This window comes from Cyprinodon tularosa, unplaced genomic scaffold, assembly GCF_016077235.1.
Source record: "Cyprinodon tularosa strain WSP-4 unplaced genomic scaffold, ASM1607723v1 ctg282, whole genome shotgun sequence".
Lineage (NCBI taxonomy): Eukaryota > Metazoa > Chordata > Actinopteri > Cyprinodontiformes > Cyprinodontidae > Cyprinodon > Cyprinodon tularosa.
The window spans coordinates 745,934-771,706 of record NW_024038988.1 but is presented as its reverse complement, the minus strand read 5'-3'; the positions used below and the strand labels follow the sequence as shown (position 1 = coordinate 771,706).

General features: G+C 38.2%; 1 protein-coding gene across 1 annotated transcript in view; it reads left to right on the top strand.

Moving 5' to 3' along the window:
* ankrd13b (ankyrin repeat domain 13B) overlaps positions 1-25,773 on the top strand; it is a 93,731-nt gene that overhangs the window by 19,596 nt on the left and 48,362 nt on the right. Inside the window, exon 2 of the mRNA XM_038290490.1 lies at positions 16,594-16,729. Coding sequence (XP_038146418.1) covers positions 16,594-16,729 — 136 coding nt within the window. The remainder of the gene's footprint in view (positions 1-16,593; positions 16,730-25,773) is intronic.

Sequence of the window (25,773 nt, the reverse complement as noted above, 5' to 3'; positions counted from 1 at the left end):
TTGTAGAAGATGGAAAAAATATGTTCAGATGGAAAACACAGATTTCTATGATTAGGACCAAAATCCCGGACGATTTTGAAATTCCCCCGGACATTTTTTTAGGTATGAAAAGTAGGACATGTCAAGGAAAAAGAGGACGTCTGGTCAACCTAGGTAAGCCTAGCACCATTCTCCCCGCTTTACAAGCTAAATCAATGGGAACTACTAGACACATCTGCAATCAACAACAATTATTGAAGATTTCCAGAGGACTTCAGCATTGAAATTCACCAGAGCTATAGTGAAACTGACAATGCCCACGTGCATGGCAGTTGGATGCTGGAATACATCGGATAAAAGTGAAAAAAAAAGTTTTTTCACCTTTCTGATTCCTGATCCTCCACGGACGGGTTGGTCGTTGGATTGCCAACTTGAAGAGGGAGGATTTGCCATCGAACTTCTGGCCAGAGAAAAAACACGTAATATGTAGCCAACATTTGGAAGAAGAATGTTTTCAAGATGACTTGGATAATAGCGCGTTGTGACAAACACCAGATAAAGCACTGGGACTTGATCAACAGCCGATACCGCACCGTGACGTCAAAAACCAGTAGGTGGCAGTAGTGTTCTTTGATAAACATGGATGCCTCCAGTAAAGCACATTCAGATGAAAATGACTCTGAATTTAAAACACTGATCATTTATTAAACAGTATGTAGTAATTTCATATTCAAAGTACTTTCATAAGTTTGAATTCTGGATATGACCAGACTTTTCCTTTAAAGTGGACAATGAATACAGTGTTTCTATCACCTCACTACGTCATCAAATGAAAGCGCCTTATAGCCTTTTACAGATTGACTCGCATGGCTAATTTAATGCGAAAGCCATGAAGTCCCCTGGATCCACCACATCCTGCAGACATCCACTCAGTGCCGGGGAGTCGAGGAGTTACGGCTAGATCGCAGTCACCTATAGCAGTATTGTTTTCTGACCAGGACCCGTTCTTATTTAGGAATATTTATAAAAAAAATATATATTTCTTTAAGAATGCTTTCTTTTGGAGGGGTTTGCTGACACTTCTTGGACAAAATCAGGAATTAAAGGTTGGGTTTTCAAAAGAATTCTGGAAAATATCATGCTTCTCCAATAGGATAGGCTTAATAGTATAGTATTCATGTAATATCTAACATAACCCAATTTTCAAGTATTCTCTGTGACATCACCAGAAATTATTGGACCGAATTAAGTTCACCATATCTGGCCGATAGCCAGCCTCTCATTGGATAACCTGACTCCGCCAGATGGATTTGCTCCGAATATCCATCTGGAAACCTTCCGTTGAAGTAATTTTGGGAAGGGGCGAAAATATTGGTTAGCTGATTGGCCTATGTTGGTGATAGACGGGCCAAATAAACCAATCAGATCAACGAAGCATATGACGTAACAGAGCGACGACAAAGAGGAGCCAATTGATAGATCAAACTCTTGCCGAAACCAGTCGGGAAAAGAGCAAAAACATATTTTCCTCTAAGAAAATCCTCCAGAGCAGTGTTTTGCTCTTCTTTCAGTAAAAAAATACTCTGTAATTCGGATAAAACTTGCTCGATAGCCACGCTAACGCTAGTTTCATCGGCTGAAGCCGCCATGTTCTTTAGACTGAACTGTCGCGCTTCTCGTTGCGTCACACCTCAACCCGCCTCAAAGCCAACGCTGATTGGACGTTCGTTTGGTGAACGGCTCCAAATTTTTTGTTCAACGGAGAGTCTCCAGACTGATTAGCGAGTGAAACCTTGAAAGCTCGCGAGATCATGATGGTCTCACGAGGCTAGCTCAATGGAGGCATAGAAATAGTGTCAGCACTCTTGTTCAGGTACAGGGAGCCAAAAACACTCCTTCTAAAACCCGACTCTCCGGCTTGGAGATACTTTCACACTTCAGTTTGTTTTAATTTGTTTTACTTAACCAGTGAAAACGCAAACGACTCAAGCGTGAAAATATCGGTGCAAGATTTTCATCCATACTTTTGCCTCCAGTTGGTGAGAGAAATATGCAAATATGGAAATTAGCACTGCTTCACCTTTCTAATGCAGACTTTAGTTACCAATGGAAGAAGGCTCTCTAAATGCATTTAGTGGTTTTCCCTCTTTGAGGCAGAACACGGTTAGTTAACATTTCTGAAATGTGCTTGGTTTGTCTTGTGAGGCAACCCAATTCTAAAACTTAGACAACTTTTATTGTCATTTTGTATACACAGAGTGTATACAAAACTAAATGTCCTTTAGTAAAGCGTTACAGAGAGTAAATAAATATTTCCATTCCATAAAGTGCAGCAGTGATCAAATGTGAACAGTGTGGAAGAAAAAAAAACATGGTGCAAATATGCAGTAAAAGGAATCAGAGTGACTCCATATGAAAAGTCCAAAGTACTATAAGGCTATATTTAGTATAAGGCATTACTGATTTCTATTCTTTTGCTTCTTTTTATTACTGTAGACACAATTTAGCAAACTACTTTTTGTATTTGCATGCGTTTGCACATAATTTTGAACTTAAAAAAATATAGGTGAAAAAATTAACCTGCAATTTGTTTGACTGATTAATATTGTTTGAATTCACTTTTGGGACGTAAATATGTACATCTACATATCCTCCACCCATACATTTTAGTGATTTGGTCATTAGTAGGGCTGCAACTAAAGATTACTTTGGAAATCAATTAATCCTTCAATTATTTTTTCGGTTTGTCGATTACAGTAATAATCGGATAGCGAAAAATTCTTTAAAGAAGACTTTTAATAAAATTAAACCAGGGAAACTCAAACCTTTCCATTTTAAGAGTTCCAGATAGAGCATATTGTCAGAATTTTTTTTTTTTTTTTGTTAAATGCAAAATGTTTATGTATTTTTTTACAATCTTGCTATAATTGCTGCTCTAAGTGGGTTCCTCTGTTAGCTAAAGGCATGTTTTACAGTCTCTATACTCCGTTTAACGATTAATCAATGACTAAATGAATTGCGGATTATTTCAATAATTGAATAATCACAATCCGACGAATTTTTTCAGCCCTAGTCATTAGAATACTATCTGAATATTTATAAAATCACACAAGCGGAAAGTTTGCCTGTGCTGTCTATTGCCACAACAATTGAGCCTGCTTTGAAGATTGTGTCTAAGTAGAGAAACAGAAACAACCCACCCAATGGCTATGTCAAGGAGAGAGACAGGATTTCACACTAAAAAAAAACAAAGCTAGGTTTAAAATCTACACAAAGAAAAAACGCGGTTCTTGGAAGAAACAGCACACTGGCCATGTCTAGAAGAAAGACGGCTAGACATTAAAGAAAAACTAGAATAAAAAATCTAGACAAAGAGAAAAAATGTGTTTATTACTAGAAACAACTCACCCCATGGCTATGTCTACAGGTAAGATGGGTTTAAACACACACAAAAAAAGCTAGGCCTAAAACCTCTACAAAGAGAGAACATCCGGATGAACTCATTTTTGTGATATATTGAAGGACTGACAGTGTTGAATTTGCACGGATAGAAATATTTTTTTTGACGTCTATTGAAACCATGTAAGTGGTTCATTCTAAATGTCCCGTACATGTTTTTCTACTTGAATTGTCAAAATTTAAACCACTAACATCAAATAGTGAGGTAGTTTGAACCCAGGCTGAAACCTTCTACAACTTTCTGAAATCTTGGAAGAAAACGCTGTCATCTCCTACAGGAAGCCATTAGGTCTGCAGTAAAACGTTGCCCGCAGGGCCTTTTGTCTCACAGCTATAACTCATTAAGACAGCAATGAGATAAGGTTATTTGTTCCATCTTATCTTTATGTGGCAAGTCAGAAAGTGGGACATTATTAACCAAGTGATGCTTGGTGTATGTTAAAAACACTTCCCAACCAGTCTGTGGTTCACACCGCTACTCCAGGTTTATATTTAATTTGGGAAACCATGAATTAGTTCAATGAAACCCAAGCGGAGGTATTCCACTTTGCACTGGCAGCAAGCTTATTCCCACAGACTATCAATGACTGATTGTACTGGTGAGTGATGAGTGGAAACTTAGATAACCTGGATTGACATCATATTTGCACTTTGAAACCTGACTCACACAAGTCCAACAGGGAACAGGAAACTCTTTGTGATTCTGTGTATGTCTGTTTGTGTGTGTGTCTATGTTTGTGTTGACAAAAGACAAGACAGGACAAAGTGGTCGCCACATTAGTTGTAAACAGCTATATTGCCTCCTGAGCATTTTCACTTTGGTAATGTGAGAGGAGAGCTTGTCCTCATGATACAAGGAATTGTCACCTTGACATTGTTCGTCACCTGATTGAGTTGCTATCAGTATGTCTGCTGGTCTGCAAGAAAAGTACCTTTCGGAAAGAAAATACCTGCTGGAAGAAAAGTTAATATTTTTTTCTTTGAAGTTGCTCAGTCAGGTTCCTCAAGAGCCAAAAACAAAGCCAAAAAAGATTCATTTCAAAATTGTCACGATCGGTTTAACAAATCTGACCCACATGCAGAGAAACCACTCAGAGTGCTCGGAAAAAGTTAAACAGGTTTATTTGAAGGAGTCAACAGGAGTTGGATCTGGCACTCAGTGAGCTGGTGACCCGGAACTGGAAGTGAGAAGGGAAGTTCAGTGGTCAGTTCAGGTACCGTGGGAATCTTCGGAAGCTCTTAGATTTTGCAAGGTTGGGAACTCACGTTTGAGGGGGCCGTGTTAGTCCTTGAATCCAGACTTTGTGGTAAATCCAGAGAATGGTGCACACATTGGAGGGCGGACAGGTTGACAAGCGTTGGACTCGGAGGAGTAATGGAGCGGACCGTCACTCGGATTTCCGATGGGTACTTGAACGGAACATATGGAGGTTTTCCCCCGCTCAGTGTAACTCGGTTTTTCCTTCCAGGGGAGAGAAAGTCCAGGAATCCAGAAACACAGGAAAGCTTCCTGCTGGGGAGCAAAGACAAAAAAACTCGTTACACTCAGAGAAACAAAGCTTGGTTAGACTCAGCTAAACTCAGCTTGGCTAGAGTACCCAAAACTGGCAAACACTCTGGCGTTGAGGTAGTGACAGCCCACTGCTCAAATACTCCTCCAGATAATGATTCAATGAGTCGCAGGTGTGCAGGGAGGGACAGCAAAGACAGGGCAACTCCTGGTGGTGGAAAAGGAAAAAACACACAAACGCAACACAAACTGGATTCCTAACAAAAATAGGTAGATGAAATATGTTATATAATAAGATAGCTGTATAGAGCTGCTCAGTGGCGCAGTGGATAGCACTTCTACCTTGCTGCAAGAAGGTTCCTGGGGTCTCTCTGCTTGGAGTTTGCTTGTTCTCCCTGAGCATGTGGGGGTTCTGTCCGGGTACTCCAGCTTCCTTCCACAGTCCAAAAGCATGACTGTTAGGTTAAATGGCTTCTCTAAATTACAGCAGTTCTGTTTTCTGACCAGGTCCTGTTCTTATTTAGGAATATTTAGAAAATAGTGTATAAAGAATAGTTTCATTTAGAGGTGTCTTCTGACACTTCTCAGACAAAATCAGGAATTAAGGGTTGGGTTTTCAAAATAATTCTGGAAAACATTATGCTACTCCGGGCTGCTCAGTGGAGCAGTGGGTAGCACTGCCGCCTTGCCGCAAGAAGGTTTCAGGTTTGATTTCCGGCCTGGGGTATTTCTGCATGGAGTTTGCATGTTCTCCTTGAGCATGCCTGGGTTCTTTCCTGGTACTTCGGCTTCCTCCCACAGTCCAAAAACATGGCTGTTAGGTTAGTTGATAACCCACATAAATTCTCCTTGGGTCTTAGGTCCTTACAATTTTCCACACTAGGTTCAAATATGTTTAGATGCACATAGAATCCCTCTCTATGATCTATCACTGTAGTAAACCTTATTTGACTTTTAGACCTACTAAATTCAGATGCAAAAACTGTGCGATCACTCTGAGGTTTTAAAAATCATTTTGTAGGTGCTGAGTATCCTCCTCCCATTACTTTCATTGGTTTGTTCATTATTAAAATATGAGCTGCATATTTATGAAGGCACAAACTAACAATTTTTTTGCATGTGCTGCCTACTGAATTGTAAATGTTTAATCACTTTGCACCCTCTATAGAAATATGTTGTGTGTGTGTGCAAAGAAATTTAGCATGCGTTCCAATACATGCTAACCTTTTAGAGATCAGGTTCTAATGATTTTATTAATTGATGAAGATTTTCAGTCTTCCAGGTTATAGTCATTCCAAAAAAGGCTAAAGGAATAGGTACAGTAGCCCTACTCTATAAAACCTCAAACTCAATGCTATTCCTGACAGTTTGAATTGAAAAGGTTTCCTGGATGTGAAGCAAAATGTCTTCAAAATTGAAAAACAAAGTCCAGTGGATTGTTTTTGATTTTCTTTTTTTGGGAATTTTATTAATTAAAAGCCAAGCTACAATAGGTACAGTGGAGCCACTGATTTCGTAAGTTCTCCTTGATGAGAAAGGTCTGTAATTTTCATCATAGCTACACTTCAGCTATGGGACAATACTTTGTAGCATGACTTTTGTCAGAAATGACAGAAGTCAAACATTTTGTTTCAGTCTTCACCAAGTATTCTCAGACTGCAGCTGGTATTTTGGTCTATTCCTTTATAGCAGTTCTGTTTTGGGGCTGTTGCTGGGCAACACAGACTTTCAATTATTTCCACAAATGTTTTATAAGGTTGAGGTCTGGAGACTGGCTGAGCCAAGCCAGGACCTTGAAATGTTTTTTTATGGTGCCACTCCATTGTAGCCTGATCATTGTGTTTGAGATCATTGTCATTCTGGAAAACCAGTCCCTTTCCATCTTCTATGCTGTCACCAAATTAAGGTTTCTGCTCAAAATCTCACCATACGTGGCTCTCTTCATTCTTCTCTTAACTTTGGTCAGTAATCCTGTCTCCTTTGCAGAAAAATAACCCCTAAACTTTTAAGCACCTCCATGCTTAATAGTGGGTGTGGTGACCTTGAAATGCAACACATCATTATTCCTACTGCAATAAACATCAAGTTACTGTACAACTATAACAAGTTGAGTTTGTGGCAAAAACTTATATTTTGGTTTAATCTGACCACATGATGTTCTTCAATCCTCTTCTGGATCACCCATCTGCTCTCTGGCTAACTTTAGACGAGCCTGGTCATGTAGAGTCTTAAAATGGGGGACACCTCGCATGGCCCTGTAGGATCTAATGGCCTCCTGGGTGTAGCGTGTTACTGATGATAACCTTTGTTACTTAACCCAGATCTCTGCAAGTCATTCATCTGGTTCCTCTATGTAGTTCTGTGACTTCTGCTCACCATTCTCATGATTGTTTTGACCCCACTGGATGACGTTTTCCCAGCCATTTGCAGGTCTGCTTTCATGGTGTCCTTCAGCTGCTCTTTCATTTTGGCAATGGTTGAGTTTGGAGCTTAACTGTTAAGGCTGGTTTATGCTCAGAAACAAGGTTGCCGCCGTATGTGTGTCACAGTTAACGCAAAATTGTAGGTGACCGCAGACAGTGCCGCAGACAGGAGGCCTCTGATTGGTCAAAGCTAAATCCGCTCTACACTATGTGTATTTCCTGTTTTGTACCTCACCGGCTTGTTTTGTTTGTATGACCGCTGTTGTGGAAAACGACTCGTGAAGATGGACCAGCTAGAAGAGCGAGGTGCGCGAGAACGCTGGGACCCTTTTTCCACCTGGATCCCCGCTCTTTTTCACCCTCATGTCCCTCCGTTGTCGCACAAACTTGTCGCCACTTCTTCACTGCCTTGGACGTATCTAGACCCACAGCTACCTCTTGCGTTGTGATGTTGAAAAACATAGCGCAGACTATGCTTCAAAATTGGGCATAAATAAAAAATATCTGCGTCATACCTGTGACAAGCCCCCTGCAACACACTGCTGCGGGAGGATAACCAGCCCTTTACAGTCTGTGGACTAGGGATGGAACGGTTTATGAAAACCGTCCGAACCGTTCGGTTCGACTGTCTCGGTTTGATTTGCGTGTGTTGCGTTCGGTTCATGCGCTGCTCCCCTTTCTCATAGGCGAAGCGTGTACACTCCAGAGCAGAAGGTGGCGGTACTGCGACCAAAGCCAACCACCAGTAGTAAACAAGAAGAAGAAGTGAAGCAGCGTAGCTGGGTGTAGCAGAAAAAAATCAGTTGTTGTGGAGAATTGTGTGGGTATGGCGAGTGGGAAAGAACAGGAGTTGGAAGACACGCCAACAGCACTTTATAGGTCTGCTGTATGGGACCACTTTGCATTTAGAGTGACCTACGATGACGGCGGAAAGAAAGTTATGGATAAAAACAGTGTGCAAGCATTGTGCAACACGTTTTGTTTATGCTAACAGCAACACCACCAACATGTCAGGCTAACAATCAATATATACCGAACCAAGCTGAAAACCGTGACCACGAAACCGTGAACCGAACCGAACCGTGGATTTTGTGAACTGTTCCACCCCTACTGTGGACAGGTGTCGTTTTTAAAGAGTTCAAACAGGCGCCATTAATGCCTGTAATGAGTGAAGGAATTGGATTAAAATGGCTGTTTTATGTAAACATACCGTACGTAATCCTCTGAGATGCAGAAAAGTGGCAGGTCAACTCGCACTCGGTCAGTTGTCCTCATTCAGAAGAACTTGACCCTGCTGAGCGTTTACATGCACGGCGATCATATTGTCAATCATAAAGCAACTCTCTCAGTCAGATTACAATAATTTCATTCCTTTCGAATCGGCATGTTTACACAACATGTTTTATTACAATTACGTCTGCCTATATAAAGTTAGATAATAATTGGGTTTTTAGAAGGGACTCCCTCAAGGTGTATTGGCCATCCTCACATTGAGAGGAGGATTGCTCCAGGGTTTGGAAGCAACAGCAGAGGATTATCTGGGGTTACAAGACGAAGAAGCAGCAGAAGTTCTGATCTTCTCCTGGCAACATGCTAGTGTACAGAATATGTTGATTTTCCTCAAAGGTGCCATCACAACATCTTTCAGAAAAAAGTTAACTAGTGTGGGGTTGTTTCATCGATGGTTACAGGTCGTTAGAGAGCTGACAGTGGAGAGATGGTCGGGTTAGACAACTCAACCCAAATAAAGGCATAAACAAATACATGGCTGTCAGTGACGGACAATCCCAGACGGAGTCTGGGAAATCTTCAGCAAATCCTGCTGGGATGCTTTGAGTTGAATGAGGTTCATAAAAGGACTAAGAATTTAATCTACGCTGAATGACACAGGAGAGACCCATTTATCATGGCTGCTTAAACTTCTCAATGCCTTTTTAAGCTGTTTTGTAACATAATTCATTGTTGTTGTAGGCTGTGGGATAAATAGTATGAGAATATGAAGTCCTGAATGTTGCCTTACATTCAGACATGGGGGTGATACGGTTTTCTGCCAACTCTCCGTACTCTTCCCTAACTGACTTCTTCAAAAACCTCTGAAAAAACCCAGCTGTCCGACTCTCTCTCTTGTTTCCGTCTCCTTTCACCTTGCCATATGTTCCTGTTTATGCTCTCCTTCATTTGCTTCCTTCTTTCACTTCATCTCTGTCCTCAATGTTATCCGCTCACATCAAGCTGAAGTTAAGCAGGGCCCCGAAAACAGCTTTTAATTGATCCTCTCAGACTTTACTCAGGTGTTGTATGTGGTAGGGGATCGGGAAAAAAGAACAACACATTTGAGCTTTTCTTCCATGCACAATGCCTAAACTATTTAGTTTTTATTTGCCTATGGTTGCTAATACAGCGGACCCTTTAGACTCGTTCTAGCAGTGACTTGTTGTGTTCCTCCATCCGTTCCCCAGTCTCAGCAGTTCCTGGGGGACTCCCTCATTATGTTTCCGAATCCTTTGTTTACTTATGTCATCCGACTCTTTCCCTCCCTCAGGTACCGTATTTTTTTTATTCATTGCCGACAGGCACAATCTTATGCAGTGGAGCTTCTTCTATTTTTTGATTAATGTCCTCCTATTTTCCTCTTTTTCTTTGCTTTTAGAAGAACCGCACAGCAAATAACTGTTAACTAAACATCAAGAAATATCAATGAGATTGCCCATTTACATCCACTGGAGCCATGGTATTATGTTCCTTTTATTAAGTTAGTTTTCAGTCCAAAGTATATTGCAGTTTACGAGCATGCGTGTGTGTTTTTGTGAGCATCTTTTTTTTTGTGTGTATATCCCATGTAGGCTTCCTTATTTCCCTTGCAAATAAGCGAAACAGAAGGATGCAGTTACTGATTGATGACTGCAGAGTTTCTCTGTCTCTGCCCAGGATGTAGCTTTCACCAACAAATATCCAGCTTCCTCATACTGGCCATTGCTTTAAAGAAAAACATGTCCTTTTCACATTAAAGTATATCCATACTTTCCTGAGTTCGGCTGTACTATTCAGTATTGGTGTATTGGTATATAATGGTTGTATATAGAGGTTAGCCTCTTTTAGCTCAGTCAGTTAGCCATATTAAGCTACAATACTTTTGAATCTGTATCTACAGCAACCTTCGTTTTCTACAAGTAGAATAACTGTTGCTTTGTCTTTCTAAAATCTCTAAGAAAGTAATTTTTTAGGATGTTCCATTTGTGCTTCCATGCCCTCAGATCTTGATAAAAAGAATAAAAATAAACTGAGACTTTTTGTGTCACCTTGTTAAATAGCAGAGCTCAGTCTGTCTTAGAAGGCAGTACTTTACTTCAAGACTCACAATGATTGTTTTCTACTTTCGGCTACTTTAGATCGCCAATGAAATGTAAAATAATAGCAAATTAAGGTAATAATATGTTGGAACTCCAAAAGAGATTAGATCCTTAAGAAACGGATGCAATACAGTTTGTCCGAGTGGATTTGCCATAAGTTGAAGTCATAAGAACGGGCGGGGCCCCGAGCAGATCTGGTACCCGTGATTGGGTTTAGAGAGACACAGTTGAAATGTAGTTTTCATTTTATTCCACAGAAGTAGCATTTTTCTTATCCAGGAAAAATGGATGCAAGAAATGAATCAAAGGGCTTTAAATAAAGTATTTAATTTTTGGCACTTTTGTGAAACCTTATTGTTCCTTTTTTTTTTTCTCTCTCTCTCTTTTGCTTTTACATGTTTGGTCTTTTTGTCTTTACATGTTATATGTCACAATAATGACAGAACATTTTTTGAAACTATTGTAATGTGTCAAATTTTTTACCTTACAAAAAAAATTATATTTTAAAGTCACCGTACATGATAAGGAAGAGAAAACACTAGGATAAAAATCTGTTTTATGGATTTCCACAGGCTTTAGGCAATAGTTGTTTGCTGAATACATTGTGATAACAGAAATATGACTGACTGAGCTGAACAAGAGCCTAAACCGTGAATCCTAAAGAGCTTTTCCCTTATATGGGGTAACTGTTCTGGATTTTTAATCTCTTGAGCCACATCAGTACATGGGGTGGAGTTTCACTTTTATCTTTTCTAGGTTCGTAGCTGTTTGTCCCCCTCGTTAAACATATTTATTTGTGGTATTTACAGAAAAATCTGAATCTTGGCTTAAAGCTCATGTAAGCCATTTCTACAAGCTCCCAAACTCAGTCTAATCTACAGAAGCCAATGAATCGGAAAGTAAACAGGCCATAAAAAAATATCATAACTGTAAAACTCAAAAGATTAGCATGTGTCTCCAAAAACAAACCACCAGCTTAAGGCAGACATCTCCCAGATTACAGACAAATGTTTTGTCATAATCAACCAGTAATTCAGTCATCCTTGAGAAAAAAAACCACAAAAAAAACAGAACAATTTGTCCCTTTAATACGGAAGAGGATTAAGGCCACTGGAAAATAAAAAAAAGTTAACTGATTTTTTAATTTGATTTCAGTTTAGTATGGTAAAAACTGTCAGAATTATGACTTTAATCTCAGAATTATGACTTTTTTCTCAGAATTCTGAATTTTTTCCCCATACTAAACTGAAATATAATTTTAAAAACAGTAATTTTTTTTTTCCAGTGACCCTAATTCTCTTCCGTACTTTAAATAAATGTTACGTGGGCAAAGCTATTCCTCACCAAACTCTAAGTCTACAATAGATCACCCAGCTACCACGTCTCCCGGAATATCTTTATCCACCATCAAAACTTTCCCGTTTTTTACCCAGTTACAGAAAATTGATTATAAGAAAGCGAGACTTTCAGATTGCACAGGCAGCATTTGTCGTTCTATGTTTGGTAATTGGTTGGAATTACTCATATATAATGGACATAATTCGATTATACTGACTTTGTGGTTTAAAAGGAGGTTCAGTTGTGAAAATCAGACAATAAGAAGTAGAGTCATGGTCTTGTGTATTGGCTATTTTAGTTTTTTTGTGTCAGATTTTGGGTAAATTCAGATTCAATTAAAAAAAATAAATTTAACATTTGGAATAAAAAAATGACTAAATCTTTAAATTTATGTAACTTTACGTCTATCTCAGCTACATCAATCTTTACAAAGGAGATGTCCACAAGTGAACTTAGTGTTTGTTGGCATAATCATAATATTTCTTAAAGGTTTATTTACTGCAAAATGTTTTTAAATTATCTCATCTTCCATTTCTCTAAAACCATAGCAGCAATTTTTTTAATGCTTACATTTGTGGTTTTGTCTAATAATTGGTAGCTTTCTTTTTTTATCTATTGAAAACAAACACACTAAGATGTGTTCATTTTATTTTAGTACAAACTTCTATGGGTTAAAAACTTGGGAAAAAGTATTTACATCTTTGTTTTTTAATCTTTGGTAAAAAAAAAAATTTAAATAAATGACACACCAGGGTGTTTCACAAGACATTTTTTTCTTTATTATATTTAGCTAAACACATTTTAGTCTTCTGAAAGGCAGAGGTTAGTTATACTACTGGCATTTGGGGGCAAAATATCAGGTGGTTTTCCTTAAATGTCAAGCACTTTGTAAGGCTAACCTTATTATATGATGACTGAATCCTTTCACTTGTCTGAAATGAAGATGCACCAAATCAATATCTTCAGTAGATTTATTAGTATTGTGTAAAAATCTGATAAAATCAGAAGTGATCTTCTACTGTATATAACTATTATAAAATGGACCCAACAAATCTTCCATCAAATTCTATGGAAGAGTTACGTCGATATGAAACATTTGCATAAATGTAATGCGGCTAACGGTTTCTTGTTCAAATGCTTCCAGAAACCTCATATTGCCAAAGAGTCATAACCTTGTATTTCGCTTATATATCTCTTCTTACATTGTCTTTTATTTCATGTTTGATAATTTTGAGAAAAATTAAATAAATAGAGGTCATTCAGTCACCTTTACACATTTACATATCCTTTTAACCACATTAGGGCACACATGAGAATTTGACTTGAGTGGATGTAGCGTTAGCAAAATTAGCATTTTGCAGTGGTTGGTTTACAGTCGTTTTCCGGTTTCTTACTCAGGTGTTCCCAAACTGTTTTTGTACCTTAGCCCTTCAGACAGATTTTACAACGGAGTATTAGAGTCCGGCTAGAGATTTTTTTTTCTTCTATTTCGAGAATAAAGTCATAACATTACGAGAATAGAGTCGTAACATTACGAGAATAAAGTCGTAACATTATGAGAATAAAGTCATAACAGTATGAGAATAGAGTTGTAACATTACGAGAATAAAGTCGTAATATTACGAGAATAAAGTTGTAATATTAAGAGAATAAAGTTGTAATATTACGAGAATAAAGTTGTAATATTACGCAAATAAAGTCACAACATCATGAGAATAAAGTCGTAACATTATGAGAATAAAGTCGTAACATTACAAGAATAAAGTCGTAACATTACGAGAATAAAGTCGTAACATTATGAGAATAAAGTCATAACATTACAAGAATAAAGTCGTGAAATTATGAGAATAAAGTCGTAACATTATGAGAATAAAGTCATAACATCACGAGAATAGAGTCGTGACATTACGATAATAAAGTTTTAATATTAAGAGAATAAAGTTGTAATATTACGAGAATAAAGTCGTAATATTACGAGAATAAAGTTTTAATATTAAGAGAATAAAGTTGTAATATTACGAGAATAAAGTCGTAATATTACGAGAATAAAGTTGTAATATTACGAGAATACAGTTGTAATATTACGTGAATAAAGTCACAACATTACGAGAATAGAGTCGTAACATTACGAGAATAAAGTCGTAATATTAAGAGAATAAAGTTGTAATATTACGAGAATAAAGTTGTAATATTACGCAAATAAAGTCACAACATTACGAGAATAAAGTTGTAACATTATGAGAATAAAGTCGTAAGATTACAAGAATAAAGTCGTAACATTACAAGAATAAAGTCGTAACATTATGAGAATAAAGTCATAACATTACAAGAATAAAGTCGTAAAATTATGAGAATAAAGTCGTAACATTATGAGAATAAAGTCATAACATTACGAGAATAGAGTCGTGACATTACGAGAATAAAGTTTTAATATTAAGAGAATAGAGTTGTAATATTACGAGAATAAAGTCGTAATATTAGGAGAATAAAGTTGTAATATTACGAGAATAAAGTTGTAATATTACGAGAATAAAGTTGTTATATTACGTGAATAAAGTCAAACATTACGAGAATAAACTCGTAACATTATGAGAATAAAGTCACAACATTACGGGAATAAAGTCGTAACATTACGAGAATAAAGTTGTAACATTATGAGAATAAAGTTGTAACATTATGAGAATAAAGTTGTAACATTACAAGAATAAAGTCGTAAAATTACGAGAATAGAGTCGTCACATTACGCGAATAAAGTCATAACATTACGAGAATAAAGTTGTAAAATTACGAGAATAAAGTTGCCAAATTAAGACAATAATGTCATAATATTAAGAGAATAAAGGCCTAAAATTACGAGAAACAAGTTGTATTTTATGACAACTCCTACAAGAAGCACTTTCTTCCCTAAAATGAGGAATGTCGAGCCCCTTGTGAAGTTATACTTTAGCATCGGTTTGACAAATAAGGAAATCTTTTAGCACCAGCATCAAATTGGGCAGGATGTCAAAATGGACTCAGGTTGGCCATCATATGCTGGTCGGAGCTCAAAGCCTTCTTTCCGTAAAGGGTTGTGGTATGATGACTTCATTCTGGTAATATTACAACCTTATTCTCGTAATGTTACGACTTTATTCTCTAAATGTTAGGACTCTATTCTCATAATTTTATTACTATTCTTGTTGTGACTTTTCTGGTGATATTACAACTTTATTTTTGTAATTTTATGACTTTTTTCTAGAAATAATATTACTTTATTCACATAATGTTGCGACTTTATTCTCGAAATAGAAGAAAAAAAAATCTCTAGCTTAGGCCTAATACTCCTTGCGTATAAAGTTCAGTTTTAAATCTCAAGATAAAATATGTTATGTCAAAGAAAAGTTTGTCATAAAAATAGTTAAAATATATGTTTATATATGTAAAATATTTGTTTACAAAATAATGAAAATAAAATTTTTTGCTAATTACTTTTTGTGCATTTCGTCGTCTCATACGGCGCCACGTAGACGGGGGGGTCTTTCAGACCCACTTTATTTTACAATAGATAAAAAGTTTAACAAGCAGCTAAACCTACAGACTGGTGCAGATGAGAATGAACCCTTTTAGTTAATTATAGACGGGTGTGGTGATAGCAACGTAATATTAGCATCCTTCTGCCATTGATGCTAATCCAGTCGGAGGATCATAATCGTGTTGCAGATTTTCCAGCAGGTTTTAACTGAAGCCCAACAGCAACTAGAGGTGAGTATTGGCATGAGTGTTGTGATTCGATACATGTCGCGATACTTGGGTCACGATACGATATTATCACGATATTGCAGTATCACTATATATTGCCATATTTTCCCCAGCTATCAAAATCAAATGATGAGATAAAACAGCAAGTGCTGTATATTTTCATCAGAAAATATTGATTAGGTATTATTATCCATGTTGTTTGGGGTTTTCTTCCTCTGTGACTGCCTCAAATACAGATTTGGTGCTGCACGCACAGTTAAAGGGCTCCACATCGCTTTCTGCAAGAGTGGTGGTGCAGAGGTAGCCCATTTTCCCATCAATGTTTTATATAACCATTTTTTTTTTAAATCGATACTAAGAAGTGAAAGATCGATATTATATTTGGCAGCCGAATATCACGATATATCACCAAAACGATTATTTCCCACACCCCTAACAGAAACACAGATTTTAACATTAAAAAGTCAGATTTTCAAGTGATGACTCTTTTAGGTTCATAGGATGTGTGCTTATGTGTGGATCCAATTAACAGTCTGGCCTAAATTGTTTTGACTAGAAGAGGTCATATAAAGTTAAAGATAAATGAAAAAAAATGCTTTTTTGGTGTCAAGGTAGACCTAATCCTTCAGTCTGTTCTGTCACCCTTCTCAATGTTCTTCTTTTTATCCTCATTTCTCTTTTTCAGAAGATTCTCAAAATGTTTCACTATAAATCAAACTTTTTTCTTGACATTTTCCCACGTCTGAAATAATTTCTCTCCTTTTCATTCCACCTCTTTGTCCTTCCTTCCACCTAGCTGGATTTAGAGTCTCTGGACCCTCGTGGCCGGACGCCTCTCCACCTGGCTGTCACTTTGGGCCACCTGGAGTGTGCCAGAGTTCTGCTGCAGCACGGAGCGGACGTTAGCAAGGAGAACCGTAATGGCTGGACAGGTGAGTGTGTGTGTGTGTGGAGGAAAATTCATTTGTTTGCTGTAATAATTGTGCATTATGCATACGCTTTTGTGCACACAGATTGGTCCAAAGGGAAGTTGAATCAGTTTAAAGATAAATGTGCTGTGAGCTGCCTTTTGTTTAACAAAACGTCAGTGTAATTAGAACTGCAGTATAATGGAAGATGAGAATGAAAGTGTCTTTCTGGAGGCAGTGGTCAAACAATATTCATGAAGTGGACGTGGCTTGCTTTTGAAAATCTTCCCTTATAACCGACAGTCACACCTCTCTTCTTTTCTGGCACTGTGCAAACACGCTGTGGACGTCTGGCAATGGCAGGATGGAAAGTGTGAAATCATTAATATTTAAACCTTCAAATTACCTTTTTTCACATGCCTGGTCAAGATTTAAGGGCTGGATGTGAATCACTTGTTAAAGATGATGATAGAAGTAAAAACAGCTTGAAATATGGATGAAAGTGAAGGATGAGGTTGAGCTTGTTTCCCTGAGCAACAGTTCCTGAACCTTAAAACTGTTTTAATTGTATCTTTGGATATGCATGTTAATTAGTAAGAGCCTGTTTGACAGCCTCTGTATAAATGCGTACTTTAAGGCACCTTACATGTTTTTTAGTGTTGCTCAGTTTAACATATTTTTCACATAAAGCTTTGTGTTTTGTGGTGTTTCTGGATATTTTACCTTCTCTTCTTTTTCAGTGTTGGGGGTTAAAATCAATAATAAGAATCTAAAGGACTGTGACAAAACTACAGAAGACGATTAGGGCCACTGGGAAAAAAATAAATGAAATATTATTTCAGTTTAATGGGAAAAAAGTTTGAATTCTGACTTTAATCTCAGAGTTCTTACTTTTTTCCTTTTGGAAGTTTTCTCAGAATTCTGACCCCCTAGGGGTGGTAAAGTGTCATTGCAGGGTTGTGGTGGAAATTTATCTAAATAAATTACCCAGTTTGAGACTCTTTTAATGCACTTATTTATTGATAGAAATATCTAATATAATAGAATAACAGTGAAACTTAAAATGGTTACATTTTAAGGTGGTAGTTTTAGCGATTTAAAGTATATTTAAGTTTATTTTATTCTACTATTGAATTTCTGATGATAATTTTCTTTGTTGACCTTTTGAAAAGGTTGGAGTGCGCTTAAACGAAGAGGTGCATTCAGCAGCCATGCCTTGAGATGATGGGAAATGCACGCATTGCTGCTCCCTCCGTTTGTTTTCTATTGCTAATATTTCGCTTCAGTTGTTACTACATGTTTAATGTTTGCTTAATTTGAGGCTTTTGTAATGTTTGTTATCATTGTGTCCTTTTTATCACGTAAGTGGAAGAAGAAAAAGCAATCACCTCTAAGAATAGGCCTAAAAATATCGGCAGCTTATCGGGGAAGGGTTCATCTGATGACAAAATAATTGTCATCAGCCTGAAAATAAATTTGTGTCGGTGGATCTATAGGAGGAGGGCAAAAAGAGAGCAGTCAGGCTTAAATCGTGCAGGATCTCAATGTTAATGTTCAGAACAAATGCATTTTGGGTGTCAAAGCATCTTCTCTACATGCCAAGTGCAACGCCTCTCGACATCCGAGATCAGAAATCTGAACTTTCACAGCTTGACGCAGAGAATCAAACAATTAGAAAAGCTAATCCATGAGTTTTCTGGGAGACAGAACCTACATGCGAGCCATGATTGCTTCTGCAGAGCTGTCTTTAAGTGAAAAATAAATAAATATACGGGGGTTAAACTCCACAAGCTTTAAAATCCCAGAGGAATGGATCGTTATGCACAAAGAAAATAAATTACTTCACTAAAACAGTTTATAAAAACCTTTGTTAACTAAAAATGTTAAAACCTGACGACGAAAAACTTTCTATCGTATGTTTTGGTAATTCCAGTTTGTGGTAAACAAACTTTAAAAAACGATTTATATTCACTTTCATATGGAGGACCTATAGAGTCACAGCAAAAATAAAACCAACGATTTCATATTTAATATTTAAATCTTGCAATTTGAAATCCAGTCTGAAAAACATTTTCTAATTGCACAATCAGGAAACATAATTAAACCAATCACATTTGCTCTTTGGATGTAAACATAGAAAACGGAAGCTGGAAAAATGTAAGGAATAACCTTTTTAATGGCGTCATCGCGAAAGGTATTCATAATATTTATTAATTTTGGTTTTTAAATCTCCATTTAAAAGGATTTGAAAATACATTTTCAAATTCCAGTATTTAATAATGGATTAATAAATACACTTTATAATGTCTTTTTTTTTTAATAATTCTATTTAAAATAAGCAATTAGAAAAAGCTTTTCAAATTGCCTGGTTCAAATGTTAAATTAGGAATGTCTGGTTTTCTTTTTTAGTGACTCTCTGGGTCCTCTCTTACTTTCAACAGCTACGAACAGACGCCTGGCCGGTGTTCTGTCAGATCAGCATACCCTTAATAATACGCATTACATACAGTTTCCTCTGTCTCTGCTCTCCTTACATCCAAGCACGCCGTTTTATTTCCCGATCTAGTCTGGTTTTTGCTGTAGTTTGTGCATAAAAAAAAAAAAAAAAAACATTCACTAGTTTCGTTACACACATTAGGTTTAAAAACAAACATTGCACGTGTTACTCCTCTTGAGATAATCAAGGTTCTTTTGGTTTTAACAGCCATTTATTGTGGACACGTCTTATAAAGCCCCAAAAAATGCCGTCAGAACTAAGAAGGGAAACAGAAACCCAAATTAGCTCAAAAAAAATATAAAGGTTTACACAAATAAATTGGCCGCATAAACTCCAGAGGAATAAAGATAACTTATACAGCTTTTCTCAGAAAACCAGGCTTAAAGCTTTCTGGTGAAACTTCTTGAAGAAACAGGTCCAAAAAAAAGAATTGTGTCAATCAATCTTTTCCATTGGCAACAATGTGACATGCGGAACAAAAACATAGGTTCCTCCTTACATTTTAATGAGCTTTTTAACCAATGTACATAAACATAAATTTACTGAAAGTTATTTATTTATTTATTTTATGATTGAACTTTTAATTTCAATACTATTATGCATTAACTCTCTTTTTAAACTAAATATTAGAATATTTAAATGAGTTGACTCTGATGGCAGCTACAGCACGTCTGTTAGATAAGGATGATCGGCATTTCTTCACAGAGTATTAATTATTTATAGGGAGAGGTTTCTACAACCCAGTTGACAGATATGATTTGATATTGTTTTTGGTTTGTTTAATATGAGCGACATGCGGATCATTTTATCTTTATTTAATTATTTTTACAGCACATGAAGAGTTACTGAAATAATTTTCAGATTACACATAAAGAGATTAATAAATTCCACAGGAGGAAAGGAACGACTTTAGGGTTAGGATTAGGATTCACTCAGTGATAACAACCTACTGAGCCAACTGGCACAATCTGAAGCCATTTTATAGGACTGATTGCCGCTAATGATGACCATGCACGATCGAGCATACCTAATTACTAAGGGTATGCTGGCCTGACGGGGTATGCTTTCGCTCAAACACTTGTTAAAACTATAAAGCCAAGCTGCTCTCTAACTGATAGCAACAGAATCGAGCAGATTATTAACCAGAGCGGCCAGCTTCCAGAGCGCCGAAGCACAATTGCGTAACGACGCCACAATAGGCCCGTAAGCAACATTATCCCGGTGGGCCCCATATGAAGTACAACACGTGATAAAGGTTCAGGATATGGCGACATTTCCATAAATCGGCCAAAAAGATGCAATTATGCAATTCTCAGTAGTATATGATCAGACATCGCACATGGAAAAATAGTGACTGCACACCTTGAATGGAACCATTGGTGACAGCGCACCACCACAGACCATCGGGCTACCTTCAGCTTTACAGCCCCCCTCCTCTAACCTGACTCCGCCAGATGGATTTGCTCCGCATATCCATCTGGAAACCTTCCGTTGAAGTAATTTTGGGAAGGGGCGAAAATACTGGTTAGCTGATTGGCCTATGTTGGTGATAGACGGGCCAAATAAACCAATCAGATCAACGAAGCATATGACGTACTAACAGAGCGACGACAAAGAGGAGCCAATTGATAGATCAAACTCTTGCTGAAACCAGTCGGGAGAAGAGCAAAAACATCTTTTCCTCTGAGAAAAGCCTCCAGAGCAGTGTTTTGCTCTTCTTTCAGTGAAGAAATACTCTGTAATTCCGATAAAACTTGCTCGATAGCCACGCTAACGCTAGTTTCATCGGCAGAATGTTCTTTAGACTGAACTGTCGCGCTTCTCGTTGCGTCACACCTCAACCCGCCTCAAAGCCAACGCTGATTGGACGTTCGTTTGCTGAACGGCTCCAAATTTTCTTTAACAGAGAGTCTCCAGACTGATCTGCGAGTGAAATCTTGAAAGCTCGCGAGATCAGGATGGTCTCACGAGGCTACCCCTCCTCACCCACGCTCTCTCCTTTCATCTCCTGGTCTCAGATGCACTGTTCTTTTAAGATTATTATTGCGGTTTGAAACATATGAGTGTATTTTTTACCAACCGTCTTTGAACTATACACAGTTATTAACATAGTAATTAAAAGTACCACTGTCTGCTTTGCTATTGGTGTTGTGTATAAACGGCTCACCATCATGTTGAAATCTGGCCTGTGTTGAGGTATAAATACGTTCCGATCGCGGTCAGTCACTTCAGGATCAGGTGGGTTTAAGGAGGAATTTTTCGCATTATTACATCTGCAAACAGACGTCCTGGTCTATAATTGCGTAGGGGGCCTATCGGGTGTCATTGATGGGGCCCCTAAGAGGTCATGGGCCCCTAAGCAACTGCTGTCTCTGCTTCAGGGTTCCTACAGCATAAGGCAGGTTAAATTCAAGACTTTTTAAGACTTTTTAATGCCGCTTGAAATAAAAATTTAAGACCAAATTTACAAGAAACTCAAGAAAAACCTGCTTGCCACAACTTAACCCAAAGGTTTATTTTAACATAAACCACTGCACTAATGTTTCAAATTTTGAAAAACCTCCCGCAAACACCCAAAGCTAAAACCACACAAATGACAGATTTATTTTAACAATTATTTAACTGAATTCACAAACTTTGTTTTAGCAGGGAACAAAACAAATCAGTTTTAAAGCCACAACATAACCAGTGCTAAGTCTTTTTTGCAGCTATTTTTCTTTGTATGGTTTTCTTAGTACAGATGCTGGTCATAAAATTAGAATATCATGAAAAAGTAGATTGATTTCAGTAATTCCATTTAAAAAGTGAAACTTGTATATTATATTCATACATTACATACAAACTCATATATCTCAGATGTTTATTTTGTTTAATTTTGATGATTACAAATGACAACAAATGAAAATCTCAAATTCATCATATCAGAAAATTTGAATATTACTGAAGACCAATAAAAACAAAGGATTTATAGAAATGTTGGCCAACTGAAAAGTATGAACATGAAAAGTATGAGCATGTACAGCACTCAGTATTTAGTTGGGCCTCCTTTGGCCTGTATTACTGCAGCAATGCGGCGTGGCATGGAGTCGATCAGTCTGTGGCACTGCTCAGGTGTTATGATAGCCCAGGTTGCTCTAATAGTGGCTTTTAGCTCTTCTGAATTGTTGGGTCTGGTGTATTGCATCTTCTTCTTCACAATACCCCATAGATTTTCTATGGGGTTAAGGTCAGGAGAGTTTGCTGGCCAATTAAGAACAGGGATACCATGGTCCTTCAACCAGGTATCTGGTAGCTTTGGCACTGTGTGCAGGTGCCAAGTCCTGTTGGAAAATGAAATCTGCATCTCCAAAAAGTTGGTCAGCTGCAGGAAGCATGAAGTGCTCTAAAACTTCCTGGTATGTGGCTGCGTTGACCCTGGACCTCAGAAAACACAATGGACCAACACCAGCAGATGACATGGCACCCCAAACCATCACTGACTGTGGAAACTTTACACTGGACTTCAAGCAACGTGGATGAAGTGCCTCTCTTCTTTTCCTCCAGACTCTGGGACCTTGATTTCCAAAGGAAATGCAAAATTTACTTTCATCAGAGAACATGACTTTGGACCACTCACCAGCAGTCCAGTCCTGTTTCTCTTTAGCCCAGGCAAGACGCTTCTGACGCTGTCTGTGGTTCAAGAGTGGCTTGACACAAGGAATGCGACAGCAGAAACCCATGTCTTTCATACGTCTGTGTGTGGTGGTTCTTGAAGCACTCACTCCAGCTGCAGTCCACTCTTTGTGAATCTCCCCCACATTTTTGAAGGGGTTTTGTTTCACAATCCTCTCCAGGGTGCGGTTATCTCTCTTGCTTGTACACTTTTTTCGACCACATCTTTTCCTTCCCTTCGCCTCTCTATTAATGTGCTTGGACACTGAGCTCTGTGAACAGCCAGCCTCTTTAGCGATGACCTTTTGTGTCTTGGCCTCCTTGTGCAAGGTGTCGATGGTCGTCTTTTGGACAACTGTCAAGTCAGCAGTCTTCCCCATGATTGTGTAGCCTATAGAATGTTAAGGAAGAAAATATTCTAACATAGTTAACTTTGGAAAAAGGTTGGCTGTTTCTCTTCCTTTCCCAGGTGCACTCGGCGAGCTGCGTGTGGTCACTATGAAAATCAGCAAGGCGTGTTGACATCACAGAATTACAGAGTTTAATCCAATATAAGACAATGCATAAACTTAGAAATAAGACAATGCACAAACCTACACCAGAAACTGCAGAACAACAGAGACATACATTCCATTACCTGACATAGGAGGAAAAAAAGCAAAGAGTACAGAGACATCTTTGGAGAGTTGCAAGGGCAAATCTAATCTGTAACTTCTATTTAGAAAGCTTTATCCTCTTGTATCTAATCCATTCAAAAAGGGCTGGCCCTCGGTCCTCCAACCAGACGCTATCTCTGACACTGCCTAGAGCTTCCCCTTATTTACTGCAAACATCTGGGGTCATTTGCTTCTTTGTTTTAACAAGAAAAGGCGGAAAGCTTGTCCTGGCATCTAGAATTCTGATGCTGCGTTCACACCGGGGGCAGCTGGCGCGACAGAAGCAGCGAGTTTACATGCAAAGTCAATGGTTGACGCGCGTCAAGGCGCAGCAAAAGGTCCCGCGGCGCGTTTCGAGCAGCAAGCGCAGCGCGTCTGAGCAGCTGAAGCAGCGCGTCGGGCGCGTTTTGGCATCTGACGCGCGTGACCCGCCGCAAACGCGTTGCTGCTCGAGATGGAAAAATTGAATTTTTGCTGCTCGACGCGCCGCGTCAACCAATCAGAGAAGCTGATCTGGGAGCTGGCTGGGAGAGAGACACAGCGCTGATGAAACAGACTGCTCTGATCACTTCTCTTAAACAGTTTATTAAAGCATAATTAATTTAAAATATATACATCTGCCGGCAGAATATGTTCGCTTTTATTATTCTGGTGCCTGCAGATCGGATTATTTAGATGAAAAACACCTACCAGCCACCGCGGTAAACCGCGAGGAGGCGACCCGACCAGAGGCTGCTGATTAATGGATTCCTTCTGTCGGCGCACCGCCGGTATGTGGGGGTCTGAGCGGCTCCGACAGAAATAACAGTGGGAGGCAGGATTGTAATCTGGATGAACTGACTCCACTGATGAAGTTTTCAGGTGTATTTTCTCACTTAAAAACATATTAAAACTACTTTATTCCCACTGATCACAGCAAATATAGCTGCAAGGCAGAGAAAGGATAGTGAAGCTCCGCCCAACGCGCGTCAGAGCCACTTTTGGACCGCGCAGCGAGAGCAGCAAAGCTGCTTCAGACGCGCGTCAGAATTCACTGGTACAAGCAGCAAAAATGAAGCAGCAGACGCGATTTTGCTGCTTTTGCTGCCCCCGGTGTGAACGCAGCATTAGGGTCATAAAACACAAGATAAGCTTTCACAGACAGCTTGTGGAATGCGGGGGGCCTCACCATAAAATTTCAGGAACAAACTTAAATTTAGTAATCTGGTTCAAGGAAAGGTTATCTTCACAAACTTGTTCAAAATAAGAAATATGAGAAAAGGAGAGTATACAACATACCTTTTACACATGCCATAAGATTAACTGTATTAAAGTCTAAAAAATAATCATTTTTCTTTAACAAGAACTAGACTGAAAGACCATTTAAAGGCTTTTGCAGGTGGTTTGAGTTAATTAGCTGATTAGAGTGTGGCACCAGGGGCCATCAATTTTGAACCTTTTCACAATATTCTAATTTTCTGATATGATGAATTTGAGATTTTCATTTGTGGTCATTTGTAATCATCAAAATTAAACAAAATTAACATCTGAAATATATGAGTTTGTATGTAATGTATGAATATAATATACAAGTTTCACTTTTTAAATGGAATTACTGAAATCAATCTACTTTTTCATGATATTCTAATTTTATGACCAGCACCTGTATGTTTGATTTGGTGATAAGTGGAGGCGTTGCAGAGACAAGGGTGGAACAAAACTGAGAAATACCGGCTGTTTCTCGGTAACTCGATTTTGACGTATTTCGCGCTTCGCATGTGCGACTCCACTGCCTTAATTCCCATCGTTCTGAGCTTGAATGACTTCTTGCACAAAATCCACTGAGCCTCATGTATGTTCCCTGGTTTTAGCCATGGAGAAAACTCTTGGCTGGAGACAATTTTCGTTACATTTACACTTGCTCTTTTTTCCAGACAAAAAGTAAATGGCGCATCTCCCAAATGTCCCGGCCGCAATAACGCTTTTATTGGTTCCGCTATCGGGACGGAACCAATAATGGCCAGCCGTTTTATTTTTTTTAAGTAATAAAAAAAAATTGTCAATTTTAATGTGTTATTTAGGTTACAAAAATAAATCGTAATAAAAATAAAAATTAAGACCCACGAAAGACTGATTTAAGAAATTTTAATACCAATTAAGGCCTTAGTTTTATTTTGAAGAATTCAATGCCTTTTAAGACTTTTTAAGGACCCGTGGGAACCCTGTGCTTACCGATATTTACGCCATTGTCGAAGCATCTGGACCAGCATCTGACACAGCCTGCA